Consider the following 22,778-nt stretch of genomic DNA (forward strand, 5'->3'; position numbering starts at 1 on the left):
CAAGCGATGGACCACTTTTCCTGAAGGATTTGGGGCAAGAATGAGTTCTATAGAACATTAGAAGAGCAATGCAGAGACAGGGCATAACCTCATTTATGCCCAGGATTTATGATCCAGGATTGAGGAGATAAGTAGAGCCCAGAGTTGCCTCAGCATTTCAGGCTTGGCTGACTGCATATATGGCGTTCCTGGTCAAGTTGGAGCATTTACAGGAACAGGAAAGTTTGGTTTGCTGATGTGGCACCTGGCACTGGAGTGCCTCCAGCTCGGGCCTAGAAATTGAGTTCACCGCTTACCTGCAGCAGTCAAATTGATAGAGACAAAGTAGACTAGAGATTGCCTGCAGCTTATGGAAAAGGGGGAGTTATTTCATGGGTGAATATAGGATTTTAGTTTAAGATGATTAAAGTTCTGGAGATGGATGGTACTGATAGTTGTACAACAATGTGTGTCCATAATGCCAGTAAATTGTACACATAAAAATAGTTAACATGGTAAATCTTGTTAAAGGATTTTGCAGCAGCAAAAAGTCTTTGCCACAATAAAGACTTTGTAAACACCTGCCGTTTGAGCACCTGCTAAATGCCAAATCCTTTAGGTACACCTCCACTATTCCTTAAAACTGCCTTGCAGTAATAGTAAATCGATCCCTAGCGCACAGATGACGAAACCGCCTCTGAGAGGCTAGTCCTACAGCCAAAGTCTCAGAGCTGGTAAATGTGGCGTGGGCTTGTGTAATGGGAATCGTGGCCTCTTTCGGCCCTGCCTCACTCCCCTCTCAATAGCTGGAAGGCTCACTATCAGTGAAGAATCTCAAAAATAACAATTGAAAGTGTAAGAAACACATGTATGGTGTTTGAACAGAGACCAGCTAGAGGTGGCTGGGACTGGTTAAGTCTAATTGAAATGTGAATCAATAGGAAAGGGAAGGAATTTCTAGGTGTCAAGATGAACTAGAAGTCCTGAGAGTTACCTAAATTGAAATCCTAGCTCCCTAGAGAGAACTAGGAGTCAGCTACAGTCAGCTAGGAGAATATTCAGTAAAGCCAACTTCTCTTGTCATTAGCCTGGAATTGTTTGATGTCAAAGAGACACGAATACTAGGAAATACTGGAGGTAAGAATGGCCCATCTGAATCTCCTGTGAGGACCTGGGAGACCTTAAGGAAGGAAAGGAGGTGTCATTCCTTTAGAGTCAGGTGGAATATTAAGGACCACCAGCTCCTCAGGCTAATGGTGGTTGCCTCTATTCTTTTGGACCTGACCCATAACATTTTATTTTTATTTTTTAATTTTTTATTGGAGTTCAGTTTGTCAACATTTAGCATAATACCCAGTGCTCATCCTGCCAAGTGCCCCCCTCAGTGCCCATCACCCAGTCACCCCAAACCCCTGCCCACTTCCCCTTCCACCACCCCTTGTTCGTTTCCCAGAGTTAGGAGTGTCTCCTGTTTTGTCATCCTCTCTGATATTTTCACTCCTTTTCTCTCCTTTCCCTTTATTCCCTTTCACTAATTTTTATTTTCCCCAAATGAATGAGACCATATAATGTTTGTCCTTTTCCGATTGACTTATTTCACTCAGCATAATACCCTCCAGGTCCATCCATGTTGAAGCAAATGGTGGGTATTTGTCATTTCTAATGGCTGAGGAATATTCCATCGTATACATAGACCACAGCTTCTTTATCCATCATCTGTCGATGGACACCGAGGCTTCTTCCACAGTTTGGCTATTGTGGACGTTGCTGCTATAAACATCGGGGTGCAGGTGTCCCGGCGTTTCATTGCATCTGTATCTTTGGGGTAAATCCCCAACAGTGCAATTGCTGGGTCATAGGGCAGCTCTATTTTTAACTCTTTGAGGAACCTTCACACAGTTTTCCAGAGTGGCTGCACCAGGTCACATTTCCACCAACAATGCAAGAGGGTTTCCCTTTCTCCACATTCTCTCCAACATTTGTTGTTTTCTGTCTTATTAATTTTAGCCATTCTCACTGGTGTGAGGTGGTATCTCATTGTGGTTTTGATTTGTATTTCCCTGATGGCCAGTGATGCGGAGTATGTTCTCATGTGCTTGTTGGCCAGGTCTGTGTCTTCCTCTGTGAAATTTTAGAAGGGATCAGTTCTTTGAGGAACACAAAGGCTATGAAGTGGGTCAAAGGTTGTGCAAACCCAGCTGACCCTCACTGACCTTTGCCAGTGGAGGTTGTCTGATTCTGCTGGGGCTCTGTACGTTCACTTCCCTTCTCCTTCTGTGACCCTGGGGTACACTTTCTGCCCACAGCTGCTGCAAAATCCTTACCCTGTGTGTGTGATGAAAAATGCTCTGAGGTTGACCATAAGCCTGTAAATGAAATTTTCCACTGAATTTGACTATTTTCTAGTTTCTTCTTTCTGATGGACTCTTTACTGCTCCCAAATCTCCTTGACTTTTGTAATTTAATTCTTTCTGGAATGCCTGGTCCTGGTTCCTTGCTTCACCACACAGCGGGTGTATGACCTTTTTGTTTCTGCTCGTACTGCTTCTGGAATTTTAAGTTATTGTGACTTTTCATGATGACTAGAGTTTAGATTTTTGCAACCCCTCCAGTCAATGGTGGTTCCTTCCAGCTCAGAGGATACTGGACCAGGTCTCAAAGTATGGGGGAAGAATACAGGTGCAGGCAATAACTGCTGCCTCTTGTACATAACAGTGTTTTTTTAAATTTTTTTAATTTATTTTTTATTGGTGTTCAATTCACTAACATACAGAATAACCCCCAGTGCCCGTCACCCATTCACTCCCACTCCCCGCCCTCCTCCCCTTCTACCACCCCTAGTTCGTTTCCCAGAGTTAGCAGTCTTTACGTTCTGTCTCTCTTTCTAATATTTCCCACACATTTCTTCTCCCTTCCCTTCTATTCCCGTCCACTATTATTTATATTCCCCAAATGAATGAGAACATATAATGTTTGTCCTTCTCCAATTGACTTACTTCACTCAGCATAATACCCTCCAGTTCCATCCACGTTGAAGCAAATGGTGGGTATTTGTCGTTTCTAATAGCTGAGTAATATTCCATTGCATACATAAACCACATCTTCTTTATCCATCATCTTTCGATGGACACCGAGGCTCCTTCCACAGTTTGGCTATTGTGGACATTGCTGCTAGAAACATCGGGGTGCAGGTGTCCCGGCGTTTCATTGCATCTGTATCTTTGGGGTAAATCCCCAACAGTGCAATTGCTGGGTCATAGGGCAGCTCTATTTTTAACTCTTTGAGGAACCTCCACACAGTTTTCCAGAGCGGCTGCACCAGATCACATTCCCACCAACAGTGCAGGAGGGTTCCCTTTTCTCCGCATCCTCTCCAACATTTGTGGTTTCCTGCCTTGTTAATTTTCCCCATTCTCACTGGTGTGAGGTGGTATCTCATTGTGGTTTTGATTTGTATTTCCCTGATGGCAAGTGATGCAGAGCATTTTCTCATGTGCATGTTGGCCATGTCTATGTCTTCCTCTGTGAGATTTCTGTTCATGTCTTTTGCCCATTTCATGATTGGATTGTTTGTTTCTTTGGTGTTGAGTTTAATAAGTTCTTTATAGATCTTGGAAACTAGCCCTTTATCTGATATGTCATTTGCAAATATCTTCTCCCATTCTGTAGGTTGTCTTTGAGTTTTGTTGACTGTATCCTTTGCTGTGCAAAAGCTTCTTATCTTGATGAAGTCCCAATAGTTCATTTTGCTTTTGTTTCTTTTGCCTTCGTGGATGTATCTTGCAAGAAGTTACTGTGGCCGAGTTCAAAAAGGGTGTTGCCTGTGTTCTTCTCTAGGATTTTGATGGAATCTTGTCTCACATTTAGATCTTTCATCCATTTTGAGTTTATCTTTGTGTCTGGTGCAAGAGAGTGGTCTAGTTTCATTCTTCTGCATGTGGATGTCCAATTTTCCCAGCACCATTTATTTTTTTTATTTTATTTTTATTTATTTATTTATTTATTTATTTATTTTTTTTATTGGTGTTCAATTTACTAACATACAGAATAACACCCAGTGCCCGTCACCCATTCACTCCCACCCCCCGCCCTCCTCCCCTTCTACCACCCCTAGTTCGTTTCCCAGAGTTAGCAGTCTTTACGTTCTGTCTCCGTTTCTGATATTTCCCACACATTTCTTCTCCCTTCCCTTATTTTCCCTTTCACTATTATTTATATTCCCCAAATGAATGAGAACATATAATGTTTGTCCTTCTCCGACTGACTTACTTCACTCAGCATAATACCCTCCAGTTCCATCCACGTTGAAGCAAATGGTGGGTATTTGTCATTTCTAATAGCTGAGTAATATTCCATTGTATACATAAACCACATCTTCTTTATCCATTCATCTTTCGTTGGACACCGAGGCTCCTTCCACAGTTTGGCTATCGTGGCCATTGCTGCTAGAAACATCGGGGTGCAGGTGTCCCGGCGTTTCATTGCATTTGTATCTTTGGGGTAAATCCCCAACAGTGCAATTGCTGGGTCGTAGGGCAGGTATATTTTTAACTGTTTGAGGAACCTCCACACAGTTTTCCAGAGTGGCTGCACCAGTTCACATTCCCACCAACAGTGTAAGAGGGTTCCCTTTTCTCCGCATCCTCTCCAACATTTGTTGTTTCCTGCCTTGTTAATTTTCCCCATTCTCACTGGTGTGAGGTGGTATCTCATTGTGGTTTTGATTTGTATTTCCCTGATGGCAAGTGATGCAGAGCATTTTCTCATATGCATGTTGGCCATGTCTATGTCTTCCTCTGTGAGATTTCTGTTCATGTCTTTTGCCCATTTCATGATTGGATTGTTTGTTTCTTTGGTGTTGAGTTTAATAAGTTCTTTATAGATCTTGGAAACTAGCCCTTTATCTGATATGTCATTTGCAAATATCTTCTCCCATTCTGTAGGTTGTCTTTGAGTTTTGTTGACTGTATCCTTTGCTGTGCAAAAGCTTCTTATCTTGATGAAGTCCCAATAGTTCATTTTTGCTTTTGTTTCTTTTGCCTTCGTGGATGTATCTTGCAAGAAGTTACTGTGGCCGAGTTCAAAAAGGGTGTTGCCTGTGTTCTTCTCTAGGATTTTGATGGAATCTTGTCTCACATTTAGATCTTTCATCCATTTTGAGTTTATCTTTGTGTATGGTGAAAGAGAGTGGTCTAGTTTCATTCTTCTGCATGCCCAGCACCATTTATTGAAGAGACTGTCTTTCTTCCAGTGGATAGTCTTTCCTCCTTTATCGAATATTAGTTGACCATAAAGTTCAGGGTCCACTTCTGGGTTCTCTATTCTGTTCCATTGATCTATGTGTCTGTTTTTGTGCCAGTACCACATTGTCTTGATGATCACAGCTTTGTAGTACAACCTGAAATCTGGCATTGTGATGCCCCCAGATATGGTTTTCTTTTTTAAAATTCCCCTGGCTATTTGGGGTCTTTTCTGATTCCACACAAATCTTAAAATAATTTGTTCTAACTCTCTGAAGAAAGTCCATGGTATTTTGATAGGGATTGCATTAAACGTGTATATTGCCCTGGGTAACATTGACATTTTCACAATATTAATTCTGCCAATCCATGAGCATGGAATATTTTTCCATCTCTTTGTGTCTTCCTCAATTTCTTTCAGAAGTGTTTATAGTTTTGAGGGTATAGATCCTTTACCTCTTTGGTTAGGTTTATTCCTAGGTATCTTATGCTTTTGGGTGCAATTGTAAATGGGATTGACTCCTTAATTTCTCTTTCTTCAGTCTCATTGTTAGTGTATAGAAATGCCACTGATTTCTGGGCATTGATTTTGTATCCTGCCACGCTACCGAATTGCTGTATGAGTTCTAGCAATCTTGGGGTGGAGACTTTTGGGTTTTCTATTAGAGTATCATGTCATCGGCGAAGAGGGAGAGTTTGACTTCTTCTTTGCCAGTTTGAATGCCTTTAATGTCTTTTTGTTGTCTGATTGCTGAGGCTAGGACTTCCAGTACTATGTTGAATAGCAGTGGTGAGAGTGGACATCCCTGTCTTGTTCCTGATCTTAGGGGAAAGGCTCCCAGTGCTTCCCCATTGAGAATGATATTTGCTGTGGGCTTTTCGTAGATGGCTTTTAAGATGTTGAGGAATGTTCCCTCTATCCCTACACTCTGAAGAGTTTTGATCAGCATTGTCAAATGCTTTCTCTGCATCTAATGAGAGGATCATATGGTTCTTGGTTTTTCTCTTGCTGATATGATGAATCACATTGATTGTTTTACAGGTGTTGAACCAGCCTTGTGTCCCAGGGATAAATCCTACTTGATCATGGTGAATAATTTTCTTAATGTATTGTTGGATCCTATTGGCCAGTATCTTGTTGAGTATTTTTGCATCCATGTTCATCAGGGATATTGGTCTGTAATTCTCCTTTTTGGTGGGGTCTTTGTCTGGTTTTGGAATTAAGGTGATGCTGGCCTCATAGAACGAATTTGGAAGTACTCCATCTCTTTCTATCTTTCCAAACAACTTTAGGAGAATAGGTATGGTTTCTTCTTTAAACGTTTGATAAAATTCCCCTGGGAAGCCATCTGGCCCTGGGCTCTTGTGTCTTGGGAGGTTTTTGATGACTGCTTCAATTTCCTCCCTGGTTATTGGCCTGTTAAGAATTTTAACTCCTGGGGTGCCTGGGTGGCTCAGTAGGTTGAGCGTCACACTCTTGGTTTTGGCTCAGGTCATGACCTCGATGTGGGATCGAACCCTGAGTAAGGCTCTGTGCTCAGCAGGTAGTCTGCTTGAGATTCTTTCCTTCTCCCTCGGTCCCCCACCCCACCAGTCTTCTGCATGTGTGTGTGTGCACTCTTTAAAATAAATAAAATCTTAAAAAAATCGTTTAACTACCCTTACCTTTTTTTTTTAAAAGATTTTATTTATTCATAGTGACAGAGAGAGAGAGAGAGAGACAGAGACACAGGCAGAGGGAGAAGCAGGCTCCATGCAGGGAGCCCGACGTGGGACTCGATCCCGGGACACCAGGATCCCGCCCTGGGCTGAATGTGGCGCTAAACCGCTGAGCCACAGGGGCTGCCCGCCCTTACCTTTTTTATATAACAATCATGAAAATCTGTGTAAAAACTTTTCCCACTTTATGGGGGGAAATTTGAGCTAATATTTAGCATCTTCATTCTTATCTGGAAAGTTTATTTAAAAATCTCCAAGGTTACTATTGCATTATTGATCCAAAGGTACAGAATTAGTGAAACTTTGTACGTTCAAAAAAAATTTGTTTCAACTCCCTATGTTTTATCTCATTGCCGAGGGGTGCTGGCAAACATAAAAAGTAATTTGAGGCTTTTGTGAGCAAACAAGATTCAGGATGCAGGAGAAGAAAGCATTAATCATTTGGGTTGTATATTTTTCCTTTTTTTTTTCCTTAATATTTTCTTAGAGCAAGTGTGTGAGCAAGGAAGGTGCAGAGGGAGAGCAAGAATCCCAAGCCGACTCAGCCCTGAGCACAGAGCCCAATGCAGGGCTTGATCCTACAACCCTGAGATCATGACCTGACTGAGCCACCCAAGCACCCCTGTACATTTTGCTTTTTATTTTTCTGGATTTCAGATGCAGACTGAACCTTGAAATCTCTGGCCTCTGTGTCTTTCAGCACTGTGATGGTGCATTAGCTCAGTTGTAAAAGTTAGATGTGACTTTGGGCCTAATGCTTCCTTATGGCCATTTTCATAAATTATCCAGATGAATATGTTGCTCCCTCCTCACAATACACTAGATTTATTTATTAAAATTTTTTAGGGGTACCTGAGGGGCTCAGTTAAGTATCTGCCTTCGGCTCAGGTCATGATCCCAGCATCCTTGGTCTTTGGTCCTGGGATTGAGCCCCAACTTGGACTCCCTGCTCAGCAGGGAAGCTGCTCCCACTCCCTACTCTTATGTGTGCGCATGCTCTCTCTTTCCCCATCTCAAATCTTAATTTTTTAAAATCATTTTATTTTTAAGTAATCTCTACATCCAATGTGGGGCTCAACCCGGAGAGTTGCACCCTCTACTGACTGAGCCAGCCAGGTGTCCCAATACACTAGATTTATTAAGTAAAAAAATTTAGGAAGATTTTTTGTTTTTTTGGCTCTTTTTTCCCCCTGAAAATGTTTTCTTGGATTAAAAACAAAACAAAACAAAAACAAAAACAAAAAACTTCCTAATTTTTTCTACCTCCTGAAGTAGTTGATGTATTTAAAAAACCCTGTTTATTTTAAATCAGATTTGAGGGATACTTCTGTCTGCCTACTATTGTTCTTCTGTGCTGCCACATATTAATTTTGGTGGCCATCTAGTTACTTCATTAATAGGAAAATATTTGTGACTGTCTGCTTCCTCTCCCTTGATCTTGGTTGGCTATTCTTAGCCTTTTGTACTTAACTGGTAAGTCAATTCTAAAATTTATATTTCCTATCAGAGAGGGACAGAACATGAGAGACTCCTAACTTTGGGAAACAAACAAGGGGTGGTGGAAAGGGAGGTGGGCGGGGGGTGGGGGTGACTGGGTGATGGGCACTGAGGGGGGCACTTGATGGGATGAGCACTGGGTGTTATGCTATATGTTGGCAAATTGGGCTCCAATAAAAAAAAAACTTGGGGAGAAGAAAAGAAAAAAGAATTTATATTTCCTACAAATGTTGTTAGGTTTTCCATTGGGATTAAATCAATAGTTCATCCTGGGGAGAACTTTATCGAATATTCCAATCCTTGAGCTTCATTTATCTTCCCACGTCTTATGTCTTGAGTACATCCTAAAATATGATTTTCTCCATTAAGAAATTACACATTAAGAAATTACACATTACTCCATTACACATTTCATAGATTACTAGATTCATTGCGTTTTCAGTGCTATTGTAACTTATTCAGTTTGTTAAAATGTAATGTTAATTGTTGGGTGTATGACTAGCTAACTTGTTCATTACTTCCATATATATATTTTTGAATTTTCGATATAGGTAACCAAACCTTCTGTAAATAAGTTTGTTTTTCTACCTTGCCAATTCTTTTGCTTTTTCTTATTTTCCTTATTGTGCTCAGACCTATAGTAAATGTTGACCATAAGTACTGACAGTGGTTATCTTTGTTGTCCTTCCAATTTCAGAGAAAACTTTACGTATCTCATATTGAGAACATTTTTTACTTGTAATAGATCTCCTTTATCAGAATAAAGACATTCCCTTACATTCATAATATGCTTATTTTTAAAAAAGATTTTATTTATTCATGAGAGACACAGAGAGGCAGAGACACAGGCAGAGGGAGAAGCAGGCTCCCTGTGGGGAGCCTGATGCGGGATGTGATCCCAGTGGGATCATGACCTGAGCCAAAGGCAGACCCTCATTGAGCACCCCCGGTACCCCCTAATTTGCTTATTTCTAAAATATGCAATGAGTTTTGAATGTTATCAGACACTTTTTATGCATCTTAGATTATTTTTTTCTCTTTTAATCTGCTCATGGGTTATAATTTTGTGTGCGTGTGTTCAAATCAAACATTCCTGGAATAAACAAAACTTACCCTTTTAATATATTGCTGCTGGCTTTGGTTTGCAGATCCATCTGTAGACTTTGTAAATCTGCATACAGTACACCTCGTTCTTTTTGGTGATGTTGATAAATAGTGGTGTAACCACTGCCACGGTGAAGACCCATAACCGTCCATCACTCTAAAAATGCCTGTGCTATCCCTTTGTAGTAACTCTTCCCCCTCTTAGCCCTCGGCAACCACTGGTCCACATCCCTCTAGTGATTCCTTTTCCAGAATGTCATTAGCATAATGCACTTGAGATTTATCCATGTGGTCTGTATCAACAGTTCATTCCTTTTTATTTATACTTAGTATTTCATTGTATGAATATAGCATAGTTTATCTGTTCACCATTGGGGGAATGGATTATTTTCACTTATTAGTGCATCATAAAAGAATTCACTATGTATGTTTACATACTGGCTTTTGAACGTAGGTTTTTATTCGAGGAATAGGGTTGCTGGACCACGTTGTCAGTATGTTTGACTTTATATAAGAAACCACCAATTTGTTTTCCAAAGTGGAGGTATCCTTTCAGTTTCTTTAAGAGATAACCGGAGACTTTGAGCTTTCTACATCCTACTGAGTTTGCTGATGTACAGGGGGCACAAAACTTTACCTGACCCATCTTATGACTTCAGCTGGAGCTCTGTAACAAAAAAGACTGATTAATAAGTGAAAAACAATTAACGTGGGTGGGGGTGCATCCCACAGGGGACATAGTGAGAAGTAACTTAGCTTGGTGGCTTAGAATGGTCTGCTTATGTAGCCTCTTCAGCCAAGGGCAGTATGTTGGTAGAGAAATGACAGGAGAAAGTAAGCAATTTTAGGCTTCCAGGGGCAACAAACTGGGAAGGTTTGTATATATACATATATATGTATATACCAGATTCCTCTTGTGCCATCTCTGGGTGGGGAAGTCTTTTTCCAGTAAAAGAATTTACATCCTGCCTTTAGGCATAAGAGAGGGAGGACAAAGCTTCTCCTGTGTTTGCTGCTGCTTAATTGCCTGCAGCTTAAAATAATTTTTATGTGAAAGAGGCATATTTGGAGGCGATATATTCTGGTTTCCTTCAGTAATTTGTCTTTCAAGGGGGGCAATCTATTTAATTTGTTGGCTTTCTAGACAAAAGTCATCTTAGTAGAATCCTTTCTTAATCTAAGGTCTACAGGGGTCTGGAATGGTGCTCCCTATCCTTATTCCTGGTATCAGTGATTTGGGTTTCTCCCTTTTACTTGGTCTGTTGGCCTCGAGCTTTATCAATTTATTTATTTTCAAAGAATCAGTTTTGGATTTTGACTTTTTTATTTTAAATTTTATTGATTTTACTCTATTATACTGGTTTTACTTTATTTACTCTTCTGCTTGACTTGGGTTTATTCTGCTTTTCTCTACTTTAAGCAGATACTTAGGTGATTGACCTGATATCTTTCTGTTGTCATAACTTAGTGCTTTGAATTTTCCCCTTGGCGCAAATTTAAATCAATTGATCTGTTCAAAATATTTCCTAGGTGTTCTTGACCCCACACATCATTTAGAAGTACATTAGTTCCACACACTTGGCAATGTTCTAGAAATGTTTGTTGATTTTGGACTTAATTCTGTTATCAGAATTCTGTTCTCTGTACTTGATTTAATTTCAATTCTTTCACATTGCTGGGTTTACTTTTATGACCCAAAATATGGTCTATGTATCCTGCAATATTGATCAGTGTTCCAAGTTTTGACTTTGTCTCAATCTGCTTGTCATTTACTTCTCAGAGTCCTCGAGTCATTGCAGTTTATATTTTATCCGGAGTTTTTTTTATTGTAATCAGAGAGAATGACTGGCTACAACATGAATACTGCATCTTGGCCAGCACCATAAATTGTCAACACATTCTAAAAATACCTTTTCATCCACATTGAATAGCATTGCCGTATAAATATCTTTTGCAGTTGCTTTTTTTTTTTAAGGATTTGAGAGAGTGTATGTGCACTAGCAGTGGGGAGGTGGAGGGGCAGAGGGAGAGAGAGAAGCAGACTCCCCACTGAGTGGGAGCCCTATGCGGGGCTTGATCCCAGGACCCTGAGATCATGACCCAAGCCAAAGGCAGATGCTTAACCAACTGAGCCATCCAGGCGCCTGCCTTGTTGGGTTTTGGTATTGAGTTTATTTTTATTTTAATCTCATAAAAACGAACTGGGGAGTGTTTCTGCATTTTTTTGTACTCCAAGAGAGTCTCAGTTTTTTAAAGAATTGTTTATTTTAGAGAGAGATCACAAGTGGGAGGGGCAGAGAGAGAGAGAGAATCTCAAGCAGACTCTGTGCTGAATGCAGAGCTTGACTCGGAGCTCAACCCCAGTGCCTGGATATCATGACCAAGAATTGAACGCTTAACTGACTGCCTCAAAAAATTTTTTTTTAACTTGTATATTTCCTGGAACATTTGGTAAAGCCACAGGAGCCTAGAAATTTTAAGGGAAGATTTTGACTACTGATTCAGTGTGTTTAATAGGTAGAAGATGTCTCAGTTTTTCTACTTTTTGAGTCTGTTTTGATGTTTTTTTTTTTTTTCCAGAAAATTGTTATGGTCTATACTTCAAAGTCTATTGGCATAAAGTTAGTAACTGCAAATCATCTTTTCGAAGTCTTCAGGTCTATAATACAATCCTCATTTTGTGCTGTCTGTTAATTTTTGGCTTTTGTCCCTTTTGCTAACTCCTGGTAAAGGCTTGTGAATTTTATTATGCTTTTTGAAGAACTGAGTTTTAGCTTGATTGATTCTATTGTATGTTTCTTTGTATCTTGTTCATTTCTGTTATGTTTTTCCTAATTTATTGACTGATGCTTTGTTCACTGATCTTATTTTTCAGTGTATTACTCTAGTACACAGTAAGACTATAAATTTGCCTTTAAGAATGGATTCAGCTGTACCTCACAGCTTTTGATATGTAGAACTGATGAAGATGAATTTTCCTTGTAATTTTATCTTTGATCTATGGGTTATTCAGAACTATGTGTCCCAGTTTCTAAAATGTGAATTTTCTCATTTTTATCCTTTGTTTCTCACTCTCGGCTTAATTATGTTATTGTTAGAGATTGTGATCTGTATTCCACTTCTTTGAAATTTGTTGCTTGCTTTAACACCTACATATATGGCTAATTTTTTGAAATTGTTTCTCATTTACTTGAGGGGAAGTCTGCTTCTGCAGTTAAGGTATTGTGTTCTATATATGTCCATTGAGTCTTTTTTTGATAATTTGGTTAAAATCTATAATATCCTTTTTTTTTTTTACTTTATCTATTGCCTGAGAGATGTTAGACAAGTCCACAATCATAGTGGAGTATTTATCTCCTTATATTTTGTCAACTTTTGCTTTCAGTTTTGAGGCTATTTTGGGGCATATGATTTAAAAATGTGTATCTTTGTAAATTGAATTTCTATTAAAATGCTTTCCTCATTTGTGTATGCTCTCAACTGTATGATAGAGCTATAGTAACTGCGGTCATGTTCTGTGTGTATGTGTGTGTTACATGTATATTAATATTCAGCCCTTCTGTATCTTCATATTTTAGTAGGACTCTTGTAAACTGTATGGGATTGGATGAAACAATTTAACAATTTCTAACCAGATCATTTAGTCACTTTGCATTTATTATACATCCTGATGCTTTTGGATTCCCTATATGGTTGTGTGTCTGACATGTATGTATATGTGTTCAATCATTTTATTTCCTATTTTCTACTTGTCCCCACAAACCCCAGCTTTTATGTCCTCTTTGGACTGGTGGGATATTTTGTCGTTTCTAGTCATTTGGAAGTCTTTGTTTATAATCTGTCAGCAGCTATCATACTAAACATGTATATTTAAGTTATGGAAGTCTGAAGTTTACGTACCTTCTAAAGTCTAAAGAACTTTAGAATATTTTAATTGCTTTAACTCTTCTTGAGTTATGCTATTCTATATAGTATATCCACATTTATTTCTTCATTTTCATCTCTTTGAGATGATGGTAGATCCACATTCAGATATAAGAAATATGCAAATATACTCTTTACTCAGTTTCTCCTAATGGTAACATCTTTCAAAACTATAATATCACTGGGCTCCCTGCATGGAGCCTGTTTCTCTTCCTTCTATGTCCCTGCCTCTCTCTCTGTATTTCTTGTGAATAAAGAAATAAAAGCTTTAAAAAAAGCTAACATCGCAACCAGGAAATTGACATTAATGCAATGCACTGATCTTATTCAGATTTTACCAGTTTTATGTGCATGCACATGGGGGTGTATTTTGTTCTATGCTCTCCTGTCATGTATAGGGCTTCTAGTCCCCAGATATAGAAGAGTTCCATAAGAAAGACCCTATGTCTTGCCCTTTGTTAGCTACAGACACTTGCTTCTCTCCCTAACCTCTGACAGCCACTAACCTCTACTTTATTTCTATAATTTTGTCATTTCAAGAACATTATATAAATGAAACCATGTAGTAGCTAATCTTTTGAAATTGACTTTTTATTCAGTCTAATTCTCCTGAGATTCATTCAAGTTGTTTTGATATATTTTAATTTTACCATTTTTGTATATTTCTTGGGAAATTACTTTTATTGTTTTACATACTTAATATTTTTTTAGTTTTAGCCACAGATTCACTTTTTTTTTTCCTGTTCATTTCTTCTTGTATCACGTGGGGTCACTTTCTTCCTGCCTGAAATAGGTCTTTTAGGATTTGGTTTAGTAATGGTCTCCTGGGGCAAACTTCCTAAGTTTCTGTATCTTGTACGCTGTCTTTATTTCATTCTTAAACTATTTTTTAAAGAGATTTTATTTATTCATGAGAGACAGAGAGAGAGAGAGGCAGACACACAGGTAGAGGGAGAAACAGCCTCCCTGTGGGGGAGCCTGACATGGGACTCAATCCCGGGACTCCGAGATCATGCCCTGAGCTGAAGGCAGATACCCAATCATTGAGCCACCCAGGTGTCCCTCATTCTCAAACTATTTTTAAAAGGAAATTTTTAATTGGTATATAAGTTACATATAGGCAAGTGTATATAGGTATAAGAAACATACAATTAAGATTAGAAAAGTACAACTGAGTGAATTTTTACATAGTTAATATAAAAGGAACATTACCAGCACCCCCATAAGCCTCATTTATATTACCTTCCCCTCTTTCCTAAAGAAATTTTCCATCCTGACTTTTTACACCGTAGATGAGTTTTGCCCATTTTTGCATTTTATAAATGAAGCTTTTTTTGTCTGTCTTCTTTCCATCAGCATTAGCTATGTGAAACACATTCATGCCCTTGCTCATAGCGATGATTAGTTTGTGTTCATTGTTGCAGAAGTTCTATTTTACTAATATTCCATAATATGATTACTCTGCTGGTAGTAGAAATTCAGTTTCCAAACTGGGTCTCTTGTAAGTAATACTGCTGTGAGCTTTCTTGTGCATCTCTTTTGGTGCACCTGTATATATTTCCTTTGGCTTGTACATGGGAGTGAAAGTGTTGTTTTGTAGAATATGTTTAGGGTTGGCTTTAGGAGATAACTGCTCACTTTTTTTCCACTGGTTATGTCCATTCATATGTCCACAGCTGGTGCATGAATGTACAATTATATCCCATCCTTCCCGATACTTACTATTGTGTCAGCTTTAAATACATTTTAATTTAATCATTCTGTTAGGTGTGTAGTAGTAGCTCATTGAATTTGAATTTCCATGATGTCTGAAGAGGTTGAGCATCTTTTCATATATTTTAATATCAGCCACTTGGATATTCTCTTCGGGGGAAGAGTCTCTTGCTGCATTTTCTCTTGGGTTGTTGGTCTTTTTTTAATTATTGATGTGAGAGAATTCTTAAATCTATTCTAAATTGGAGTCTGTTGGTTAGATTTTCTTAGCGCTTTTTTTGTTCTCAACAGTTTCTTTTGATAATTAGTTCTAATGTAGTCTAATTTATCAATCTTTTCCTTTATGGTTAATGTTTTCAGTATTCTTTTTTAAAAAAGATTTTTATTATTCATGAGAGACAGAAAGAGAGAGGCAAAGACACAGGCAGAGGGAGAAATAGCCTCCATGCAGGGAGCTCGATGTGGGACTTAATCCCAGGTCTCCAGGATTGCACCCTAGGCCGAAGGCAGCACTAAAACATTGAGCCACCCAGGCAGTCCATATTTTCAGTATTCTTTATAAATTTCTTTGGCCTAATCTAAGGTCATGAATATATTGTTATCTTTTAGAAGTTTTTTTATGTTTATATCTATCTGAATTTTTTTAATGTATAGATTTTTTTTTCATCTGGTTAGTCAATTGACTTAGCACTGTTATATTAAAATGACATCCTTTCTGGGGTACATAGGCTGGCTCAGTAGAGTGCTCTTGATTTTGTGAGTTCAAGCTCCATATTGGGTGTAGAGATTACTTAAAATGACCTCCTTTCCTCACCATTCTGCGAGTCCCCCCCTTTTTTTTTTTTATAAATCAAGCATCACTGAGCAATATGGATGCTTTTCTGGTCTCTTAGCTCTTTACTTGATTTGTCTGTATTTTGTTCTGGGAAGAAAAAGCATAAAATGCAGCCTTTGCTCTGAAAATACTTAGTATCTAATGTAGGAATCTGTTAAGTAGCTTATTTCAACATAATGTGGTGTGGAAGAAAACAATGTTAAAAATGTGCTCATGTTTAAGTTTTCAGATTCACTTTAGTAAAGAAATTCAGTAGGAAGGCTGTTATTATAACAAAGATATCTTGTGTTTCATTACTTGGATTTTTCTTTATCATTTACCATATGTGAATATATCCCTAAACATACATTGTTTAGTTTTACCTGTTTGACTCTACTATAAAATGACATTTATACCACATGTATTCTGTACTGTTTTTGTTATGGTTTCAATTTAAGCTTTTAAGACCAATTATATTTTAGTGACAGAATTTCTAGCAGTAGGAAAAATTTCATGCCAGGTGGTTTCCATTAAATCGGTAGCTCCTAAGATCTGGCATATAGCATCATTTTAGGTGGTATTAAGACAAACATTTTAAAATGATCACTTTACATTTTAATAGTTTCTCTTGGTTAAAACCATAGTATTGGTTTTTCATGGACTTACAGCATAAAATTTCAAGTCAACATAAGAACATTTAGGTCAAGTTTGCAAGTGGTTGACACTTTGTTCTTTGTAGCATGGCAGAAACTTGAAGTGGAAGGAGGATGGCCTGTGTGGATAACCTTGCCTTTATAGTGCCTTTTCTGGCCCAGGGAATGGGTGAGGAGGATTTATAAGTGCCTCCTTTTGGTCAGGGCTACCCTGCAGTCAAGGCAAAGTTGTTCCCTAAGAAAGTTACCATTGTCTGGGATGGGAGTGGCACACCACACAATACTATGCAAAAGGGGGAATCTGTCTCAGGTTTGCCACTCTTCTTCTGACACGAGTGCCTACTTACCCCTCAGCTATATTAGGGATGCACATAATTCAATGCCAACAAATTTATGATTTCTCTGATTAGAAGATTACCAACCATGTCTGGTCCTCTCTGACAGATGGAAAGGTAAAGGGTGGTATCGGGGTGCTTGTTAGGGTTTTGAATTGAGAAGCTGGTGAGCAAATTCTATGAGCTCTATCCTGAGGAGATCTTCAGTTCCAGAAAGAGTATGAAGCTAGGAGGATGGGTTTCTGAGCATAGGGCAGAAGCAAAAGACCAAGCAGAGAGACAGAGTTGGGGGGGGGGGGGAGGAGAGTGACCTTTGGGGAATATGCCTCATCCAGGGTGAAAGCATCGGGCCATAGTACATTTTATGGCAGTAAATGAAGCAGATTTTATCACTTGATGCTCAGGTCACACAGTCATCTGTGTCTGCGGAAGAAGCAGGAATCCATAAGACCTGATCATGCATGTGGGGGGAAGAAACAGCACAGAGTCCACGGGAGTTATACAAGAGTTCAAATGTGGGAGAGTCTGAGGAGGATGAGCTACCCAATGACCTCCAAGAACCAGGCTGGAGGGGTTTGATCTGGAAGAGAAGAGAAGTTTGTTTTTCTAGCCTGCTGAACTTGAGATGACCAGGGCCTGTCCAGGAGGCTGGGGTGAACAACAATGGAAAAGCTAAGTAAGAGTGCCAGGGATAGAGTCTTACCAGGCGGAGGACAACAGCCCAGAGCTGTTGGGGCAGCACGGGAGAAAGACAGAAAGGCTGACTCTGCTCACGGCGAAGAATAATAAAGGCCATACCTAGTGAAGTTGTCTAGTACAATGTCTTGTTTGTAGCACTTTATAAATACTCATTGAAAGATTTTTGATTTATTTATTTTTTAAAAGATTTTTATTTATTCATGAAAGACACACACAGAGAGGCAGAGACACAGGCAGAGGGAGAAGCAGGCTCCATGCAGGGAGCCTGACGTGGGACTCAATCCAAGGACCTGGATCACGCCCTGGGCCAAAGGCAGGCACTAAAGCACTGAGCCACCCAGGGATTACTGAAAGATTTTTGAAATACCTGTGCAGACATTGGATAGTAGAAATATAAAAGATGGAGTGAGATTTTAACTTTTGGAGGTGGAGCTTCTGGCAAACTTAACCTGGGAATGTGGCTCTATTTGTGGAGATAAAAGAGAGAACTTCAAGTTCTTGCAGCAGTCCATTTACCTGAACGAGAGCCCAGTGCTTTCCTTCTCAGCCTCCTACTCTGTCTGGCTGCCATTTAATACATGATTTTTAATAAATGTGACTTGAGTGCCCTCTTCCACAGTAAATTAGAAGTCCATAATGGCCATATGAAGGCTTATCAGTGCAACTGGGGGCAACAGCTGGCAACCTGGCTCGGAGGGAGGAGACCAGAAGCTGAGAGATGTCCCATTACCATATGTTACTAAAGAAATGGGCATCTTTCAGAGGTGGGACAGGTTGTGTAGTAAGTAGATCCAGTGGGAGAGGATGAACATAGGCCAGGTCATGGCTGGCCACAGCATCTCTCCTGCAGAGTGTTCGGTAAGGGCTGAGAGGAACTTGGCTCTGAAGGACTCTAGTCATAGGCAGGAAGTGTGGCAGGGTGGGGCAGACAGATGAAGGCCTCAGGGATGTCTGGCTATTCATAAGGGTGGAGTGGTGGGTGGAATTCTGGTCCTGGATGAATTAAGGCTAATTCTACAAGTTAGTGGAAGGAACAAAACTGACTGGAGGAGTGGAGGGAGGGCCACAGGAAGGCAGCTAGTTGCAGTTTGGGTACAGTTAGTGATGGCACTGCAGGCATGTTGTCATGGGTCTCCCTGAATTTCCCCTTCCAGGTCAGCTCAGTGCTGGAGTCCAACTGGGCTGAGACCATCTTTCCAATGTGCCAGGTCTCTTCTGCTTTGGGATGTGTGGGCAGAGCTTCTCTTTTCATGTTTCACCAAAGACCTCCTTTTGTTCTGATGTAGATACTCTGCCAGAGGGCATCTCCCCACCCCAGCCCCCACATTTTGCTCCTTTTTTGAAAGTTCCTGTTTCACTCTGATTATCTTCTGAGTAATCTTCCTTCATTGCATTTGTCATAGTTTGTAACTGGATTATCCAATTCTTAGCTCACTGCTCCATAGAACTTTAAGCTTCATGAAGGCAGAGACCATGTCTGTTTGCTCACCATTGTATCCTCCTAACTTTGCACAGTTCCTGACCCCTAAAAGAGTTTTAATACCATTTGATGATGGAATGGAAGAGCTCAGAAATATACCCATGCTTATAGGGTTGGTTACAACAAAGGAGCCAAGAGTATACAGTGGGGATAGGATAGTACCTTCAATAGTATTGGGAAAACTGGACAGCTCATACAAAAGAATGAAACTGGACTCCATTGGACATCAAACATAAAAATCCACTCAAAATGAATCACTTGAATGTAAAACTCGAAACTGAAAAAGAAAACCTAAGCTCCTTAACATTGATCTTGGCAATGATGACTTGGATTTGATACCAAAAGCAAAAATAAACAAGTGGGACTATATCAAAGGATAAAGCTTTTGCATAGCAGAGGAAACCAAATGAAAAGCAACTTGGAGGATGGGAGAAAATACTTGCAAATTATTAAAAGAGCTGATAGAAGTGCATAACAACAACAAAAATATTTTTAAAAAGGCATTGGACCTGCATAGATATTTTCCCAAAGAAAACACATGAGTGGTCAGTAGGTACAGACATACCTCAGAGCTATTGTGGGTTCAGTTCCAGACCACCACAATGGAACAAATAACACAATAAAACAAGTCAAAATAATTTGGGGGATTTCCAATACACATAAAAGTTATGTTTGCACTGTACCATAGTCTATTAATTGCAATAGCAATCTATCTAAAAAAACCCCAACAATGTACTTACTTTAAATGAAAAATATGATTGCTAAAAAAAACCCCAAACAACAACAACAACAAAAAGCCATCATCTGAACTTTCAAGTGAATCATAACTTTTTAAGGTGAAGGGTCTTGCCTCAATGTTTCTGGATGTTGACTAATTAGGGTGGTGGTTGCTGTAATTGGAGTGATTATGGAAATTTCTTAAAATGTGAAGTTCACTGTATTGGTTGACTCTTCTTTTTACGAATAAATTCCCTATGGTGTGTGATGCCATTTGACAGCATTTCACCCACAGTAGAACTTCTTTCAAAATTGGGGTTGGTCCTCTCAAACCCTGCTGCTGCCTTATGAACTAAGTTTCTGTAATATTAAAAATTCTTTGTCATTTCAGCAGTCTTTACAGTCTTCACCACGATTAGATTCCATCTCAAAAAGACCAGTCTTTGCTCATCCATCACAAGAAAGTCCTCATCTGTTCTAGTTGTGTCATGAGATTGCAGCAGTTCAAGCCCATCTCCAGGCTCTACTTCTCATTCTAGTTCTCTTGTTATTCCCACCACATATGTAGTTACTTCTTCCATGTAGATCTTGAATCCCTCAATGTCATCCAGAGGGTTTGAATCAACTCCTTCCAAACTTCTGTTGTTGATATTTTGATCTCTTCCCATGAGTCACAAATGCTCTTAATGTCCTCTGGAATGGTGATGCCTTTCTATAAGATTTTCCACTTTTGTTGGCCAGATTCATCCAAAGAATCACTAGGTATGGCAGCTATAGCCTTATGAAATCTATTTCTCAAATAGGGAGACTGGGAAGTCAAATGACTCCTTGGTCCATGGGCTGCAGAATGGATGCTGTGTTCACAGGCATGAAAACACTAATCTTGTCCATCTCCATCAGAGCTCTTGGGTGATCAAGTGCATTGTCAATAAGAAGTGATGTTTTGAAAGGAATCTTTTTTTTTTCTTGAGCAACAGGTCTCAATAGTGGGCTTAAAACATTCAGTAATCATGTTGTAAACATGTGCTAGCATCCGGGCCTTGTTCCATTTATAGAGCACCAGCTGCATTAACCCTTAACAAGAGCATCAGCCTGTTCTTTGAAGCCAGGTACTGACTTCTCTCTAGCTATAACAGTCCTAGATGTCATCTTCTTCCAATCAAACGCTGCTTTGTCTACATTGAAAATTTATTTAGGGGCACTTGGGTGGCTCAGCGTTGAGTGTCTGCCTTTGGCTCAGGGCGTGACCCCGGGGTCCTGGGATCGAGTCCTTCATTGGACTCCCCGCAGGAAGCCTGCTTCTCCCTCTGCCTGTATCTCTGCCTCTCTGTGTCTCTCATGAATAAATAAGTAAAATCTTAAAAATGTTTAGTGTAGCCACCTTCATTATCTTAGCTAGATAGATCTTCAGATAACTTACTGCAGCTTGCAGCAAGAGCTACCTCAGCACTTCTTCACCATGTACTTTGTTAATGGAGACAGCTTCTCTCTTAAACCTACTGAACCAACCTCTGCCAACTTCAAACTTCTGCAGCTTTCTCAGCCTTCACAGCATTGGAGAATTAGGGCCTTGCTCTAGCTTTGGCTTAAGGGAATGCTGTGGCTGGTTTGATCTTCTGTCTACCACTAAAACTTTCTCCATATCAGCAATAAGGCTCTTTTGTTTTCTTATTTTTCATGTGTTCAATGGAGTAGCACTTGTGATTTCCTTCGAGAACCTTACCTTTGCATTCACAACTTGGGCTGTTAGGCTGAAAGCTAGGCCTCTTGTGCCAGTCTTGGCTTTCAACATGCCTTCCTCACTAAGCTGAAACAGTTTTAGCTTTTGATTTTAGAGAAAGATCTATGACTCTTCGTTTTACTTGAACATTTAGAGGCCATTGTTAAGGTTATTAATTAGCCCAATTTCAATATTGTTGTGCCTCTGGGAGTTAGGGAGGCCCAAGGAGAAGGAGGAGAGTGACAGGAACAGCCAGTCAGTGGAGCACTCAGAGCATGCACAATATCAAGTTAACCTCAACTAAGTTTGCTGTCTTATATGAGTGTGCGTTGTGGTACCCCAAAACGACTGCAGTAGTGATACCAGAGATTGTGGATTACCATAACAAATGTATGAATAACTAAAAAGTTTTAAATATGGTAAGCATTACTGAAATGTGTTATGGAGACATGAAATAAGCAAATGCTGTTTGGAAAAATAGCACCAATAGATGAGCTTCATGCAGGGTTGCCACAACCTTCAATTTGTAAAAATAGCAGCACCCCTCCAACCCCTCAATATCTGCAAAGCACTATAGAGAGAGATCTGCCTGTACATGGAAAGGTGCTCAAAGTCATTAGTCATCAGGGAAATGCAAATCCAAACCACAGTGAGCTAGCACCTCAGACCTGTTGAATGGCTGTTATCGAAGACAAGAGAGAACAACCATTGGCAAGCATGTGGAGAATAAGGAACCCTGTGCAAAGTTGGTGAGAATGTAAACTGGTGCAGCAACTGTGGAAAGTAGTATGAAGATTCCTTAAATTAAAAATAAAAATCCCAGGGTGCCTGGCTGGCTCTGTTGGTGGAGCATGTGACTCTTGATCTCAAGGTTGTGTGTTTAAGCCCCACATTGGAGATTGAGATACTTAAAAATAAAATCTTAAAAAAAAAGTTATGATGTGATCCAGCAATTCTGTTGTATGTATCAGAAGTGTACCAAATCACTATCTGGAAGAAATCTCTGCACCCCATGTTCTACAGCATTATAATAGCCAAGACATGAAACAGCATAAATGTCCTTTGATCAGATGAGTGGATGAAGAAAATGTGCCATATTTATACACACAATGGAATATTCAGCCATGAGAAAGTAGGAAATCCCGCCATTTGTGATGACACTAATGGACCTTGACAGCATTATG

At 39.6% G+C, this 22,778-nt stretch overlaps 1 protein-coding gene across 2 annotated transcripts in view; it reads left to right on the top strand.

Moving 5' to 3' along the window:
• The first annotated feature begins 2,579 nt into the window (after positions 1-2,579).
• Positions 2,580-22,778, top strand: part of FANK1 (fibronectin type III and ankyrin repeat domains 1) — a 79,022-nt gene continuing 58,823 nt past the window's right edge. For both annotated transcript variants that reach the window (XM_035707626.2, XM_035707625.2), the window contains exon 1: positions 2,580-2,658. In XM_035707626.2, the coding sequence (XP_035563519.1) occupies positions 2,595-2,658 (64 nt within the window). In that variant the 5' untranslated portion in view covers positions 2,580-2,594. The remainder of the gene's footprint in view (positions 2,659-22,778) is intronic.

This window comes from Canis lupus, chromosome 28 (assembly GCF_003254725.2).
Source record: "Canis lupus dingo isolate Sandy chromosome 28, ASM325472v2, whole genome shotgun sequence".
Lineage (NCBI taxonomy): Eukaryota > Metazoa > Chordata > Mammalia > Carnivora > Canidae > Canis > Canis lupus.